At 35.4% G+C, this 17,350-nt stretch overlaps 1 protein-coding gene across 1 annotated transcript in view; it reads left to right on the plus strand.

Moving 5' to 3' along the window:
- AKAP6 (A-kinase anchoring protein 6) overlaps nt 1-17,350 on the plus strand; it is a 288,951-nt gene that overhangs the window by 205,796 nt on the left and 65,805 nt on the right. The window contains exons 10-11 of the mRNA XM_066188405.1: nt 659-807; nt 6,621-6,741. Of these exons, the coding sequence (XP_066044502.1) occupies nt 659-807; nt 6,621-6,741 (270 nt within the window). The remainder of the gene's footprint in view (nt 1-658; nt 808-6,620; nt 6,742-17,350) is intronic.

Raw genomic sequence — 17,350 nt, forward strand, 5'->3', positions numbered from 1 at the left:
ATACTGCTCACCACAGCTGCAATAAATAAAGTGTCTATTCAAAAAGTTATGATGCCAAATATTATTCCACATTCTTCTGGACAGGCACAGTCTGATGGAAAACAGCACATCCCACTTACTGCCTTTTTCATTGCAATTAAAGTTGCTGAGTAATCAGTCCATGCCAGATACAGGAAAAGAGAAAGTAAATAATGCAAATTTGCTTGGATTTGTTTACAATTACTATTTAAAGGAAAAATACTTATAGCAACATGACTTTCATTGATTATGAAGCACAGACAGTGTGTTAACGATATCAATCTTGAAGACTGTAAGAAATAAAATTGTATGTATCTACCTGTTCTATCACAGTGCTTAGTTTCTAATATCTTTTTTATTCATGTCCAGACACTTTTTTGCAGCATTTGATTGGATATACATCTCATTGAATATATAACATGTTCTCTGATAGAAACCTCAATAGTTCGTTTCTAGCATTTGGGATTATGCTGTAGTTCTTCTCTGACTTAATGGTTCAGCCTTTTTCATTATCACGTACAGGGAGAAAATTTGGTTCAAACTGTTGCAGTACAAAAATATTTGTTTTAAATGTATTCTTTCTGAATTATTTTTTTAATGTTCTGTTTTGGTTTTTTCCCTCTTTGTTTTCTTTTTCTAGGCTGAGGTTCAGCTATGCTATCTGGAAGCACAAAGAGATGCTGTTGAACAGATGTCCTTAAAACTGTACAGTGAGCAGTACAACAGTAGTAGCAAGCGAAAGGAAGAGTTTGCTGATATGTCAAAAGTTCACACAGTGGGAAGTAATGGGTAGGGAACTATTCTTTTTGTTGTTTTATTCTCACTGATCTGGTAGGTTTTTAACATGATACACTTTTTCTAACTACTACTTAATCAAGATATTTCTTCCTAGGCAAGGAGGCAGGACAAAACTATTTATATCTCTCTTTTTAAAAAATATATGGATGCAAAAATAATGGGTTCTGGATAATTTATCCAAAGGATGGTTTGTTCATAGGAACACCTAATATTAGCTAATAGTAAACAGTTTTCTGGATTTAAAAAAATGTAATGTGTCTTTAGGCTTTCCTTCTCCAGCAGCTTCATGTAGTTTGATTTCTTAACGTCTCCCAAGGAAAATTCTTGACAGTATAATAGTATCTCTTTAAGACCTATACAATCATTGTTCTCCTACTGACTAGGAAATATGAATATGAAGCCATTCAATTGTAGTTCAAACATCCAGGTTTTTGCACTTCAAGAAAAGCTTTGATTTTAACTGTTTTCTCTTTCTTTAGACTGTTTTCCTTTGACTTTTTTTTTTTAATTAATGTTAACACATACACACACGTATATCATATGTAGAAGTGTGCATGCAAAAGCATTCTTTTTAAATATTTTTAACAAATTATCACTCGAATATGCTAAAATGAGTTCTTGCTGCCCTCTCTTTCTCACAATCAAGGAAACTTTTACTTCTTGAAGAAGATTTTAAGGTCTTCTGAAAACCAAATCTTCCAACTACTAGCACCCCAAAAGGAATACAAAAAACCTACCTGTGGGATCATACTAGTGTGGGCCAAAAGCGGGTCAAAGGACCCAACTAGTGCTCATTTTTTGAGGACGTCCTTGTCCTGATAGAAGTTTCCTTGTAACTTGCAAATAAATAGGGTACAACTTTTCCCTGCAGTTTCTATGCAAGAAAAGTAATTGACAAAGGTGTTCATGAGTTCTTTATCTCCAAAACTCCCCTTTCCAGTTGTTAACTCAGTGTTCAGGTCTTGGAAACACAGTTTTATTAAATTACCAACTGTAAAGATAAATGAGCCTTGTAAACATCCCCTCTTATTATACAGAAAGATGACTGTTTTAGAAAAGTTGATGTGGGCTAATTATGTAGGATTACTGAGATCTTGATTACATATGCAGAAATCTGTCAGATTCTCAAACAAGCCCGCACAGCTAGTGCCAACCATAAAAATAATTTGTTCAGAATTGGTGTGTATATGTATATAAATGTGCACAGAGGGCTACATGTTCAAAACCAGCTTCTAATTTTGCAGCCATCACTGAATGTGAGCAAGGCTTAAGATTGGAATATTGAGGAGGATGTAAGACACGTCAACAGACATTTGATTTTCCTGAGGGGAGGGAATGTAAAGCTTCATGCTTCACAGAGAAATCCAGTTTGTAACTCTACATACCACATGTGATAAGCAAATAGTTTCTTAAATTCACTTGTTTTCACTTGTGATTAAATGCTTTGAACTGGAAATGGTCATCTCTTGGTATTTCAGACCTTTTTAGTGCTGTTTCCACCTTTCTGGGCCCCTAAAGCCATCTTAGGCCTTAGAGGCTCAACAATGACTTCAGGGGTTAAAGGGCTGGAATCAGACCAGTACAGTACCACATATTCAGCCATTGTAGAAGTTAGCAGGGACTAAATTCAGCTGGAAAACTCTCAGTTGAACCCATCTGAGGTGCTGCATTGAAAAAAAAGGAAATTCCTTTCAGCTGTTTAAAAATATAGTTGATGCAAAATTTCCTTACTGCATATAGACCATTGACAGAAACTTCACAGTAGCATGGCCTAGCTAGAGACCAAGATCTCTACGAAGAAGAGGCCATTTGCATAAATTAGGGTATCTGACCATTAGCTGTTGTGGAAGTTTGACGTAGGAAAAAAGAAGAATGTCCATAGGGGGAACAAGAGCTATTGTAAAAGAAGAACTTTTTGTATGATGTGTGCGTGTGTGTTTGTGTCTGTGTGTAGGAGATTTGGGAGATGACTTTGTGCAGGAAATAGCTAAACTGAGATAGGTAGGGTAGTATTTGCAGAATAGTGTAGTTCTAGTGGGTGTGTAAAGAACCTGAGATTTCCAGCAAAGCAGTAATCTTGTTAAAACAGCAATATGGAAGGTTTTTGTGCATTAGCATGAAAATGGCTGAAGCGACAAAGGAAGAGAAAAGAATGAGTATCCACTGCAGGAGAACACCAGCTAGCCAGGAGGTAAGAGGTACCCAAGAGTAGTTGAGAGCAGGTGCAAAATGTTGTGGCAAATCTGGCTGGAAATACTGTATCCTCTCAAAACTGGACATGAGTGCATACAGGTCCTGTTGGGAGATATGGACAGCACCATTGCACATGAAAGACAGATCCTAATATCCTGTCACCAATGCGTATTGGGCCTTCATGGATGAGAATTTGAGAGAAATGCATTAGAGGGGGCTTCAAGTATGTGCAGAACATAGGGCAGTTTTAAAACTGTTAGGGTGATAACTGAATTCTCTTATATCTCCCTGTATAAAAACATGTGAAAAGAGTTCCACAAAGTTATGAGCCAGAAACCTGAAGGAACATTTTGTCTGGATGAATTTTTTGGTAAGTGTACCAGTGTGTTTACAGTACTTCTAAATGCCATGTGAGTTACGCCATCAAAGTAATACTGCAAACTGGAAGCGTGTGTTAAACATGGGGAAAAAGGCTGATGGAAATAGCTTCACATTCCTTTTTATTTATTAATGCCACAGATGAACTGGTTTTCTCATGAGAAAGGTGCTCATGAATTTTCATTCAAAATAATAAATTGGTGTCCACATTTTAAGAAATATGTTTAGGGTTCAAGGGATTAGACATGCAACTCTGCATATCTGATTCCTGGTTTATCAAGACAAAATATACTTCTTAATGCAATTCTAGTTATTACATAGCTAATGGTTTTAGCTTATTAACCAACAAACTTCATCAAGGAAGCTGTTTTTACTTGCCCTTTAATAATGTAGCATTTTTGTTGGCAATGTTTGGGTACTTTTAGTGGAAGATTTTTTTCTTTATCAATGAACAGATGAACTAATTTATTCCTTTTTTAGTGTTTAGTGGATTCATATAATCAACTAAAATTAGATCTTTTCTATGATTATTACATCTTTAACACACATCAGTATTTCAGAAGTCATGCTTTCCCTGGTTCTGCCTGTGGCGATATGAAAGAAAGATCTGCTAAGCTCAGGAAAAGTAGATTCTGAATAAAAAAGAAGTATTAAATATACCACAGAAATACTGACAGATACATTTTAATCTTAACCTCTCTCTAGTCCTACAATTTCTTGATTTTTCTGAATATCTTTTTAGCAGCTTAGTAACTTGCATCCTCTTCCAAACAGTAATTTCATAGTGATCACTTCATTAATTTAGATTCAAGACATTAATTTAAAAAAAAACAAACAACTGCTTTTAAAATATATATGTCAGACATATTCTAAAACCATTAAAAGTCTTGCTATCATAGTAAAAAAATATTGATGATGCTCTGTAGCCTGAATTCCCTGTCTTCAGGCTCTGGCAAATAACTGCCATAGACAGTTGCTTAAAAACACTCCCAGCTGACTTGACTTTACTTCAGAAAACAAACATACAAACAACAACAACCCCCCCAAATAAATAAACAAACAACAACAACAAAAAAGAGAATAGGTACAGTATGTAAACTATGGCGGAAAAAACCAGATCTCTTTTATCTTGAATCCCTTTCTGGGCTTTTTCCAGTGAATCCTTTTACTCTCACTCTTTGTTTTGGGTTGAGTTCCTGTTTAGAACATTAGTTTGAAATCAAAATATTCAGCTGTTTTCTAGTGCTTATCTGTGTTTTATAGAGGTCAAAGAAAAGTGCTTTTCTGTTTTTTTAAGGATTGGTTCATTTCAAAACACAAATAAATGGACCAATTTGGACGGAAAGTAAGATGTGGATCTTTAGACACAAAGCAGATGTTTGGATCCAGCATGTCTCCTGCCTATTATAGAAAAAATCCAAGTCCACATCCTAGTGCATTTTCCAAAGGCATCCCATGCCATTCTGTGTGTAGGCTTTGTTTCACATCATATCTTAATTTAGGATTTTCACTAGTACAAATCATCCAAATCCAAGTGAATCTGTACCAATATACAGGTTATGAAATCTAATGTCTTGTGTCACAAAACATATGTTTTAATAACTGCCTGTCAGTTCTATGTCTTTGAATAATATTTGAATAAGATGGAAGAGAAGAAAAGGAGCAGTAGGTACTGAAGAAACAGAATGGTTCTACTGTTTTCTGAGGAAGGCGTGAAAATTCAGTAACACTGCCAAATATACAATTCAAAATGGAGTTTAGTTTTCTTTTACTTTCCAAATGATATCTGAGTCAAATACCTCCTGAAATGTGAAAAAAGCCCTGAACTCCAAGTGAAACTTATATTTTAGTAATAGTAACTTGACCTTTTGGGCTTGTTCTTCTTTCTTTATGGTAGCACTACTTACCTTCTCAGGGCAGCAAGCAGTTTTAAGTAAGTGTATCTCATAAATTGCTGAGTAAAAGTATACTAAGTATAGTGGATTAAACTAGAGAGTTACTTCAGAAGCAGGAATCGGCGCTTGTGCATTATACAATACTTTCTTTGTTGTCAAGTCATTGAAAATAATACCACGGAAGGCAAATGCTTTCTTCTCCCTTGCCTGCTTTCTTGAGGAAAGACAGTTCTACTTGTCACAACTTTATCTATAAGCTTTCGAAATTACCACACACATGGTACTCTAGTTAATAACAAAACTGCAGTAGTACTAATGACATTAAAAGTGTGTTTAGTTTATTGTTTCTGTGTTAAAATACTGCTATTTTTTTCCAATTGGGTTGCTAAAAAAGTTCTTCATAATTCAAGAAATTAGCTTTAGTGCAACTATTCTTTGCACTGTGCACTATTCTTTGATCAGTATGGGAGTTTTTTGATACTACTGGCAAGGCTTTTGTTAGTTCCCATTTTGCAAATTTGAAGATCCCTTTTCAAGAGGTACCTATTTGACGAATGTGCAGTTTTTCAGCATGTACTTTCTGTCTTGTATCACAGTGTTTTAGAAGAATCTATGCTTTACTTATTCACTAGGCTTTCAATAGAGAATCACATTAATCCTTTTAAGCTCCTTATTCTAATGATTTATTTTGTTGAAAACCGTAGTGATCCTCCTTTGAATTTTAATGATTGCTGGCTATTCAAGGATTCATTGTTTTGACTTCCTGTCCTTACCTTTGTTTCTTACATGTCTGTAGGGAACACCTGTCTAATACTGTATCTGGCCTTAGTTCTCACTGGCTTACCATATTCACTCAAGCCTATCTTAAGGCGTTAAGTTGAAATGCTAGCTACTCATCCATGAAAATAAATGTAAGATATTTACAAAGATAGGCAGATAGACAGCAGAGGGATGGCTGAATGGATTGAGTAATTTTTTGATGTAAATAATATTTTCATATGAATTATATCAAGGTGATTGTTGCAAAATTTGCTCAATATAAAGCCAGCACTGTAAAAAAAATTAAACACCTATAGGAGATTTGTGTTTCAAAATTTTTGAAGCAAACGCAGTATGCCAACAGTTGTCCGGATTTGGCATCCGCTGCTGAATTTAGGTCATGGCAGTGGCTTAAATTGGATTTCAGTTTTCATTTTCATCCATGCTGTATAAATACAGAATGTCTCTTTAGAAATATAACTTGGAACATCATGAGTTTTCAAGAATATATTATTCTAATACAAGACTTTAACAACTACACAGTATTTATGCATAATACATTTTGTTCCTTATCTACAGCCTTTTGGACTTTGATTCAGAATACCAGGAGCTCTGGGATTGGCTGATTGACATGGAATCCATTGTGATGGACAGCCATGACCTGATGATGTCAGAGGAGCAGCAGCAGCATCTTTACAAGGTTAGCACTACCATTACTGCCTTTACCTAGCTATAGAAGATCTGATTAGCTTGACAAGTCTTTCTCTCACAGGATATCGCTGTGTTCATTGTATGTATCATGGTGTCTATTAGAATTCCCTTCCCTGTCCCCAACCTCATTTCCATCCCCTGTGCACTGACAGGCTGCACCGACATCATAATTGCAAGAAAGTTCCCTTTATCACATTCTATTTGGTGTAATTCTATAGAAGGACAAAGATTTGTCTTCAAGATGAATAGAAATAAATGAAACTGCATTAATAAATAGACTGAAACAAAATGAAGGAAAAAAAATGAAATGGGAACTTCTAACAAAATGTGTTTTGATTGGAGCTTTCAGCTGGATTTTTATCCACCTTTCAGACCTCATCTGCAAAGAAAGACATTTGCCTTGATTTTGGTTTGCTGCTGCCAGGATACAGGACTCTTCCAATTTAATTTTTATTAGTTATACGTAAAGTAGACATTGTCATGTTAAGTCTTCACACTTGGTTGTGATTTAAGCAACATGATTTTGAACTTGTAGGGTGAAGCTATAGGGTCTAATTCTAGCATGTATATATATATACACACACATGTATGTATATGTACATACATACAGACAGACACACATGGTATCTTTTATTTACCATAGCAGCCTTAACCCAGAAGATTTATCATTTCTTTTAGACAGATAATACTTGTAAGAACTTCCTCAAAATGTGTGACTTGATCCTAAAATTGATTCAGGCTTCACTGTGTGTCTGAGGAGCTACAGGTCTGAGGGGTGGTGGGGGAAAGAAAGGAGGGGCTTTCGACAGAAATATCAGGCTGCAATAAATCTTCCTCATTTAGGCAATTTTTATTGGAGTAATTCTGACAGTTGTCATCCTTGAATTGCTTTGAGCATATGGCATATTTCAAAGAGCAGATTGTGAATCATAAAAAATAAAATTAATAACTAACCACAGAATCAGCAACACTATAATGACAAGAAACAACTACCCTCTAGCTTTTTTTTATTTCTTATCAAATAAATGGTACATTCAAGGTCAAATAGAAGTTGTTCTCTTTCTCTATGCTTGCATGATTTGATAATTTCTTAAATATAATAACTTTTTCTTACTTTGACATCCTATTTCCTTGATGGTCTTCTTGAATTTTATTCTTTCTTATTTTAGTTATTTTATTTAAAATACCCAGCAAGAAGGGGTTGTCCTGTGAGTTAAAATACGTTTTTAAATGCAAATATAATTCCGATCCATCCTATTTAGTCTGGGAGTGAGTTTCATTCATTGGCCTCCATTTCTTGCTTTGACAATTTTCTTTTATTTTTGCTATTGTCTTTTTCCTAACTTTGAAAGTACTCCATCAGACTTAATCACAAATTAACAGACCTGGCCTTGGGCAGGCTCAGAAATAAACAATGTCAGAAATGAGTAACGAGTTTATTGTGAGTCTAAAATAAGGTGTTTTGGTAGTTGGTGCCTGTCCATATAAAGCCAACTTGTACCATGACTAATTTAACTGCTAATTTTAGTCCTATACTAGAATAATAAATCGATAAACATATATTTCATGGTAACAATCCATCCATCCATCAATATGAAAAGGAATAAAGGTTAAGCAACCAGTTCAAGTATTTTAGATACTATTAGTGTACTTCCCTTTCTGATTTCCAAATACAACCCCTAAGAATAATTATAGATGGTAAGGCTGGGATAATAGTGTATGCTGAGGAGAGTAAAAAAGGGCAACAATTTAATAATATGTGCAGTATAATATGTGGAGAAATGGATAATATTATATATGCAAAATTGGAATAGTTTCTTAATATTATGAAATTCTGAACCATGATAGGCATGACACTTCTGAAAGCAGAAAGTTTGTATGCCAGAGCAGCTGAGTCTGCAGCCTTTGCAGCAGAGGCAAACCAGCGCAGATTCCAAAGAACAGGCAGCTTATTTGTCTGCTCTGAGGTCACAGGCTACTGTACCAAATTTGAGCTTCTATCTCAAAACAGCCTATCTGGTACTTGAACACTACAAAACAACTTGAAGAAGGGTAGAAATAGACTCCTTGCCTCCTGCAGTGAATATTCACTGCATTTACCTTTCTAGTAAGAGCGGCAAGCAAATTTTTAAGATCCGAACAAAAGCTTTAAGTGGAGATGTTGAGTTTGCATAAGAGATAAGTAAGGAGCATCAACAAAGCAGGAGGAATATTTGCAGGTAATGTATAAATCTTAAGTGCATTGCATTTAGAACGATCATTCTTTCAAAAAAAAAATAAAACAAAAACCAGCAAAAACATCCCCCGCCCCCCCCCCCCCTTTCAAAATGTTGAAAGCCCGATAATTTCAGACATTTAACAGTAGACAAAGGATAACATTAGGTAATGTAATTGAAGGAACAATTTTAGCAAAGTAAAGATCAGATAAATCACTAGGTCTTTACCATCCCTAATTTTAGAGATTTGTGTGACAATGAATCATGTCCTCAAAAAGGGTATTAATAGTTTTATAAAACTAGCCTAGTAAACCTCCCTTTTATTCAATGGTGATACCCGTTTTATTCGGAGGCTTTTTTAGAGTCGTGAATGGTGGAGTGCGCGTGAGCACTGCCTGCACTTCCCAGGGAGCACAGCCGTTCGGGCTGCAGGGACACAAACCCAGGCAGCTGCCATCATCAGAGATCCTCAATGATGTGGGGTGTTATGAAAACACAGGTCTTGCTCCAGTTTCTCTTTATCAATTACGGCTTCAAATGTGAACCTGCTAATTGCGCTCTCTGCATTTTCGTGGATTCTCCTAAAACCACAGATCTCTCTTCTCAGTTGCTGAGCTGACAAGTAATTGCAGCTCAGAGCCAGCTCAGCAAGCCGCCCCTGCCAGGGAACCTGCTGTGGTATCACTATTACCAACAGTAATCATTGCCCCTAAGGAGTCTATGAATGGGAAGGACCAATGATGAAACAGGTAATTCAGAAGGGGCAAGCATACATTAAAGCAGCATAACACAGTATGTAAATGCTAAAATTATATAAAGAAAAATAAAATTTGTTTTCATGGTTAGAAGTATTTTCACAGTACTATATTTTCAGAGGCAGTATACATTTAAATCAACTCTCAGATTATTTTTTTTTCCTAATATTCCAGGAACTTCATAGCTTTTACTAAGATCTCTATTATCTCTCTTTAACTAGGTTTTATTTTGCCCTTATAATAGGAATAGCACAGCCATATTTTTTGTAACACTGAATATGAATATACTTTCTCTAGACTTCATAGATTTCAGTTCACAGATTTTAAAAAAGAGAACACAGACCTAAATGATTTCTGCTTTATAGCCCTAAACTAGCTAATGATTTTGAAAATCAGCTGGTGTTTGATAAAATGGCAGTAACAGAATGAATTGATGACAGTTTATTTGTCCTCTAATGCTTTATCTATTAATTAAGAAAAAATTAGAAGGAACATTTCCGTGTTTTGGATTCTTACTTCTTAGTACTTCTCTAACAGCTCAGTTTGATGCCAAAAGTATCATGTTTATTTCATTTTAATCTACTGCATGTGAGCCTGATCTCATAAGCTCTAAGTACACAGAACTTGCATTGACTTCAGCTGTATTCATATGCCGTTACTGGAGGATCAAACCCAAAGAATTTAAACTGTGCTAATTAGCCCTTTAGTAGGAACTTGAGTGATTCTGTACCTTGAATGCTCAAAAATGAGGCAAATCAGTATTTACAGGAACTGTCGAGATTAGAAGTGAGTATACTAGCAGAAAAGTTAATGATAATTCTTTTCATTTTCCTCTGAAGATTAATTGCAAAACTTAATTGTGTTAGATTAAAACCCTATTTAAATAAGTACAGTATGATTGTTAAAATTGTTAGTATGTTCAGTACAAAATTAACCAAGCATTTGAAAATATCGAGTAAAAGAAATAATTTTTTTTCTGATTACAAGCAGTGTATGGTGATTTTAATACAAACTGCATAAGCCATAAGTCTTTTACTAGTAATTCTTCTGCAATGATTATGATAGATGGAAAAAGATCCATATGTAGTAGTGGAAAGATTTTGAAAGCATTTAGTTGGTGCAGCTTTTGAACATGTTACCTGATGAACTCTTTCATCAGGGGGAAGTGGTCTACTGTATTAAATAACACAAAAATGCACATCAAAAACTAAGGATATATTTCTAAAAAAGTTGAGGGGAAAAAAAAAAATCTCCCAGCAGTTTTAGTTTCCCTGCTGGAAGCTCTGTCCCTGCTTGGAAGGTGCAGTTAATTTCCTCCTCTGGGTGTGCTGCTGCTCCATTGTGCCTTTCTCGCTGGCTCAGTGTGCTGTGGCCCGGAGTGGATCAAACAAACCGTGGTGAAAGTTTCCCTCATTTGCATCACTTCTAGACAGCCCTGTCGTACTCTTTGCTGACAGGAAATCACTGTCTTTGTCACCTTTTTTCAGTGATCTCCTTTTGGCAGAGATTGGCCATGTGACCAGGATTAATCACAACAACAGTTCTGGCTCAGAACTCAATGACATGTTTTCCTCAGCACTTCAATAATAGTGTAGAGGAGTCAGTAGGAAATGACTACATTAATTTCAGAGTGAAAAGATAATTAACACTTAAGGACTAGTGCTATAACCTATGGAGCTATTATTCAAATTAAAACTAATTTATTGCAAACTTGTGAAAAAAAAAAAAAGAAAAAAGAAAAAAAAAACCAACCAAAACCCTGGTTTTAATGCAACTGTTAAAATAATCTTGCAAGAGTCCCTGAGTTTAAAAAGAAGCACCAACTATATTTAACGTGGTAATATAAATACATAAAGACTTCAACATTTGAAACTGGAGGCTAAAGTATGTAAAGTGCTTACTTAGATGATATGAATAGGATACTGGCAAACAAAAGCAGCAGTGTGCTCCTAGAATGCTGTGCTTCAAGGAGTTTCCTTGGCAACAGAAATGCAGTTCCAAAAGTAGACAGAACTTTCCTCAGAAAACATACTATTAATAACAACCTTCCGGAACAACTTGGAACAATTTGACTACTTGGCAATAAAATGCCAAGTGTTCTGCAAATTAATCTAACACATAACAGTTATATGTTTCTCTTGCCCATAATTCTCCTGAACTGGGGGCCTTGAGTTCTCTGCTATTAGAGGATACAAATGTGCAAAGCGGTTCCAAATGCTGCGCAAACAGAGACAGCTCAAATAGCAGCAGCCTATAAGGATCAATTAATGTTCTTCCTATCATTTTAACTTGTAAACCAGATTAGTTTAATTGGATTACTTTGTTCCATTTAAAGCAAGTTCCACGTACCTACTGAAGCCGCATTGTAGTTCAGTCTTTATTTCAAGTAGATTTTCCATATAAAGAAAACTTATTAAAAGATTAACAGCTTGCAGAGTGATATATTTGGACAGTATGCTTAGGGGATTGGTTATAAACTAGAAAATGTGAAGATTTTTGCTCCTAAGATGCATATTCTGCACAGTCCAGGATGCTTTCTGTCTGTCTGGTAACCCATCAGTGCCTGCATGGAGTTGCTAAAATAGTCAGTTTTAGTCAGAATAAAATGATGGTTGTCAGTTTAGAGGAAGCTCTCAACACACTTCAGGACTGAGCCCCTTGTAGGGAGTAACTACAAATCTGCTATGCATGCAGTATTTTTAGGCATGTCATCATTTCTGCATGAGCCAAAAGAGTAAACTAATTTCAGTTTTACTTTGCCAACAGGAATCATTAGAATTCCACTAAAGGCCGTAAGTTTACTAGACAGGAAAGGCAGGCTGTGCTAGTGCCTTGACTTTTCCTGAATTCTGAGCTCCAAAGGTTAAAAGTAATCAATATCTCATTGTGCAGCCTGATAATAAGTAATAACCATGATGTTAAAATCTAAATGACTGCAGATAGCACTTAGGTGTGTTGACCCATTTGGAAGGGCTTTTTAATTGCAATCAGAACAGTCATTATAGTTTGCTAATCAACTTTTAGGCTACCTTGCAAAAATCACCACCTTTATGAAATATTACTTTAATCCTACTAGCAAATTATGTCCCAAAGTGAAAGCTTTTATTTTGTCTGACAAAATATATGTTAAAAAAAAGGGGAGAAAGATTATTCTGCTAAATAATGTCCATAGATATACTCATTAACAGTAGCGTGTCTATTCTATTATTTAGATAATACTATGTCTGTACTTATGTCTACATACTTGGATTGATACGTGACTCAGTGGAAGTTAATCTTTGCTTTTTACACTGTAGTATGCTTTTACCTGTCATTTATTGTAAAATGACTTTGCACAAAACTGGCTTCAGTTGCTGTTCTTCATGAAGTTCAGTAATTTTCATGTGCTAGGCTGGATTTTTTTTCCCCCAACAGATTAAGAACCTCCAGGACTTTCTCCACTAGGTAGGAAAATCATATTTTGTATGAGAGGTCTCAAAAATGCATGATATACCAAATAGCAGTAAAAATCTGGCTGATATTACAATGTGAACTAAATAAGTTCAGGACCTGACACAGCAAAGTTTCCCACTCTCTTATTACAAGGGGTGATGAAATTGGTTACATTTTCCTGCACAAGTATTTTCACTTTAGTTGCACTGGAGAACAGAATAAAAACTCCTTTGTGACCCATCCTATAACAACTAGTTCATTCTTCAGTGGTTTGTATGTTCATGTAATAGGATTAAATTCCTGGCTAATTCTGGCAAAATTTTCATTTTACAAAGCAGAAAACAAAAATATTGTTGAAAAAATTATTATTTAAAGCAGAGAAATGTTAAGTTTTAATGTCATATATAATTACAATAGGAAAATACTGATTGCCATACCTACATAATTAAAACATCTAGAAATTTGATACAAAAAGAATGTGAAAAATATTTTTACATTTTCTTGGTTGTTTCTACAATATATTTCAAATGTAAGCATGCATTTTTGAGGACAGTGTTGTAATTTCTTCAGAGCACACTCCCTGTATTTCTGCAAGAAGTGGTTTCATGCATTTCCCAAGAGTAAATGGTTTTCTCCCACTTCTTCCCAGTATCATGTTGAGGATGAACTTCACATTGTAGCAATGCAGTATTTACTGAGCTTGTAGCAAAAGTCTCCACAGCTTTTTGGAGATTAAAGCAATGTGTCGAGATTTAAAGAGACATTCAACTTCAAACAAAAGTAAATGTGTACCACATAGCTGTCATCACCATTCCTCACTACAGCTGCAAAACGTGGACAATTTACAGTCATCACGTCAAGAATCTTAGTCAACTCCACATGCTCTGTGTTTGTGCCCTTGCTGCTATAAAATAGTGAGATAAAGTCCTAAGCAGTGAGGTTTTAAAGCTGCCTTCCTTCCACTGCTCTCTCCAGGTGATATACTGAAATAAGATAAAATGAGGAATGTTAGTAACACAATGAAAAATACGATTTTTGATTTTTGTGAGTGGACATGGTACTGGGGTTTTTTTAGCAGCTTAGTGTATCCATCTGTTTTAAAGCAATGAAGACAAAAAAATCACTAGCAAATATAGGTGGCAATAGTATTATTACTCTATTCCTCTAGTTAGTTGCCAGTTTTTAATGCACATCCCTGTTTTTCCACTTCATAGTCCAGGGGAAAATATTATTTTTTTTAAAACTCATAGGAGCTACATGGTTTATCCATGATGTTTTGCTTCATAAACATAATACAGGAACTAATATTTTCTTTCCAAATTACTCCTCATCAGTATACCTCAAAAATAATCAATACTGTAATATTTCTTTCTAAAGCAAATGACCACAGAAGAGCTTTTTGGCAGGTTTTCTATATGAAACCCAAATTCGCTAAATCTCCATAAACTTTCAGTGGCAATATATTCAATGAATTTATGTCTAAATAATAAAAAATAAGTTGCAGTGAAGTGTACCAGTTTATAATCTCTTGAATTTTTATTTGTATATGTATTGTATTTTTATTTTTATAAATATATATTATAGACTGTATTTATATATTGAAAATATGTAAAATATTGAGATAAATTATTTATGTGTATATATTTGTAATCTTTTTACATACCTAAGGTTGGGTGATATTTTTACTTTGTGAATATACATTTTTAATACATTGTACTAAAAATAGCTACAGCATTTTGTTCCAATTTCTCCTTCTAACAAGGTAAAATAAGCAATCACTATAATTTGATTCATAATTTTTGCAGTTGTGGCTGCATCAGGTCCAGTGGAGTCTTAACGCAGGCTGCAGCCATCTCCTGTAGCCAGTGTGAAATACTTGTGGGCGCTATTGTTTTGCAGAAAACATGGTTGTTATAGAATCCCAGTGATCATGAATCTGTAAATGTTAATGTTTGCTCTATGAAGAGATGCTTTTGTGGGGAAAGATCTGTAGTACCCCTCACATCCTGTTGTTTGGAATGACAGGTGCTATTACAGATGTGAAGGACATGTGCCAGCTGTATCACAAGCTGCAGGGAAACCGGTGGGGAGGTTTTTGTTTCCCCAGTAATACACTGGGACATGGAGTCATCTGTGGAGACTAGTTTAACTACTGTGGGAGCAAAGTAGACCAGCCCCTATCATGAGGAGGTTTCTCTAAGGGGTTGTTCAGAGCAGAAGCTTATTAAGTACTCTGAAATATTTTCAGGAGAACCCTTTTCTCTCTTCCCTCTTTCTCCGCTGATTGGATAAAGAGGCTATGAAGATCAGACTCTCTCAGTTTACCACTCACTCATTCTGTTATCACAAAAAAGTGGGTGTTTTTTGTACCACTGTGTCATGTTTATGCAATACTCCAGTTTGAAATTCATTTGTGATGCATCCAGATTTTGACTGACTAAAAAAAATGCACTGGAGCTTGATTATCTATGCTTTACCCATTGATTTTTCTCAAAAATAGGCTACTACAGATACAGAATTTTTTAGGTGGTAACTTTCTAAAGCTGATCATGTATTGAGACATACGTATTACATGCTTATTTTTTTGAGGGTCTTCATCCAGACACATTCTTCTGTGTCTACTATTTAGGTGGAACAATAATTCCTAAGATCTCTTAGCTTGTTATCACGTGTTGAAATATCAAATAAACACCATCAGAGGTGAGAAGTGGACAGTCATCTGATCCCATTTTGTTGCCTAAAAAATTTCATTGCTATTATTTTGGTTTTTCAGCAAGAGTATATAATATTTGGCCTCTAAGTAGAACAGGTCAGAGGGATACAAATAATGAAAAGTAAATTAAAAGCTATAAAAAGTTTTCTTAACTAAAATTAGAAACAAAAAAAGAGGATATGGTAAGGTGCCAGGAACTAGAGCAACCATGTGTAACTGTAGACATGAAACATTTCTTAATTGTATCTCTTTGCCAGGATCACTTGTGAAATACACAGTTCCCATTCAGAGGGAAGACATTAGGGTAAAACCAATCTAACATATTCCTTCAAACAGTGGGAGAACTATCCAGAGAAGTGCCAGAACAGAAACAGCAGAACACACACATAGATGTAAGTTGAAAGAACCCATGAAGCAGGGCATATGCAGACTGGCTGAAAGTGGTGGCATTTCAGTGCAACATATGTAGTGTAACAGGCAACAGAAAAATTAGAAATAAAAATGTTCTTGACAAAAAGAGGCAGCCAACCAGATTGAATATCACAATTACCTTTGAAATTAAAATATAGTGTCTGAAACCATTAAGAATTAAAGGTTTTAATGAAGAAGTAGATATCTGTAATGTGGCTTAAGCAAATCTAAAGATTCTCAGTGTTCTAGCAAAGCAGAAGGCTGCCAGGCATTCAATTGCTATATTTGCAACTATGCTATTAGATCAATGACTAATTTGATACCAGCTGGATTATGAAGTCAGCTGCAGTGCAACACGGATAAGGAGCAAAATTAGACTGGAAAGATGCAACCAAGCACTGCAGATGGGCAATGAAATCATAATGAAACCAGTGAATAAGTGCAGTCAATCAACAAACAACCCCTGAAATAAGAGATGCCATCTCTTAAAGTTTACTATAGTTGTTTTAGAAGAATTCTACTCACCCAAGATCTGGTTTCAATAGAAAGACAATAATCAAAGCAGTACCTGACAGAAACAGGAAAGTCACTGTGATTGCTCCCTGGCATTCTAGCTGAATATAGCATATCTGAAGAAGATGAGCACTTACATGTAACATTGAAAATCCCCCGAATCACCCTAGAGAGAACCAGAAGGGAATTCTCTTGATCCAGTAAAACTGCTGGAAAGTGCAGTGTGGCAGAGCAAAGACCCTGACCCCACAGAAAGTAATGGATAAAAAATTTGCTAATGGTCAGAAAACCCTGGTGTAAACTGATTCCAAAATACTTGCACAAAATGCCAAAAACCTGGGATATTTAGAAAGATTTTTTCAGGGCAACAGTGCTCATCATGCTGTCAAAAACATGTTTTGGAACAGTGATCTGAAAGAAGAGCAGAGACATTTTTCTGTTGTGTATTTTTGTCAGGTATCTGCAGGCTTTTATCCTCATCATTCTGAGTTTCTAGGGGTATTCCAGTGTAACATGGACCTGACACCCTTCCTGTAGTGAATTGCTGATGTCAGTCTA

The sequence above is a fragment of the Chamaea fasciata genome, unplaced genomic scaffold, assembly GCF_029207755.1.
Source record: "Chamaea fasciata isolate MVZ Bird 193981 ecotype frontalis unplaced genomic scaffold, bChaFas1.0.hap1 SCAF_7, whole genome shotgun sequence".
Taxonomy (NCBI): Eukaryota; Metazoa; Chordata; class Aves; order Passeriformes; family Sylviidae; genus Chamaea; species Chamaea fasciata.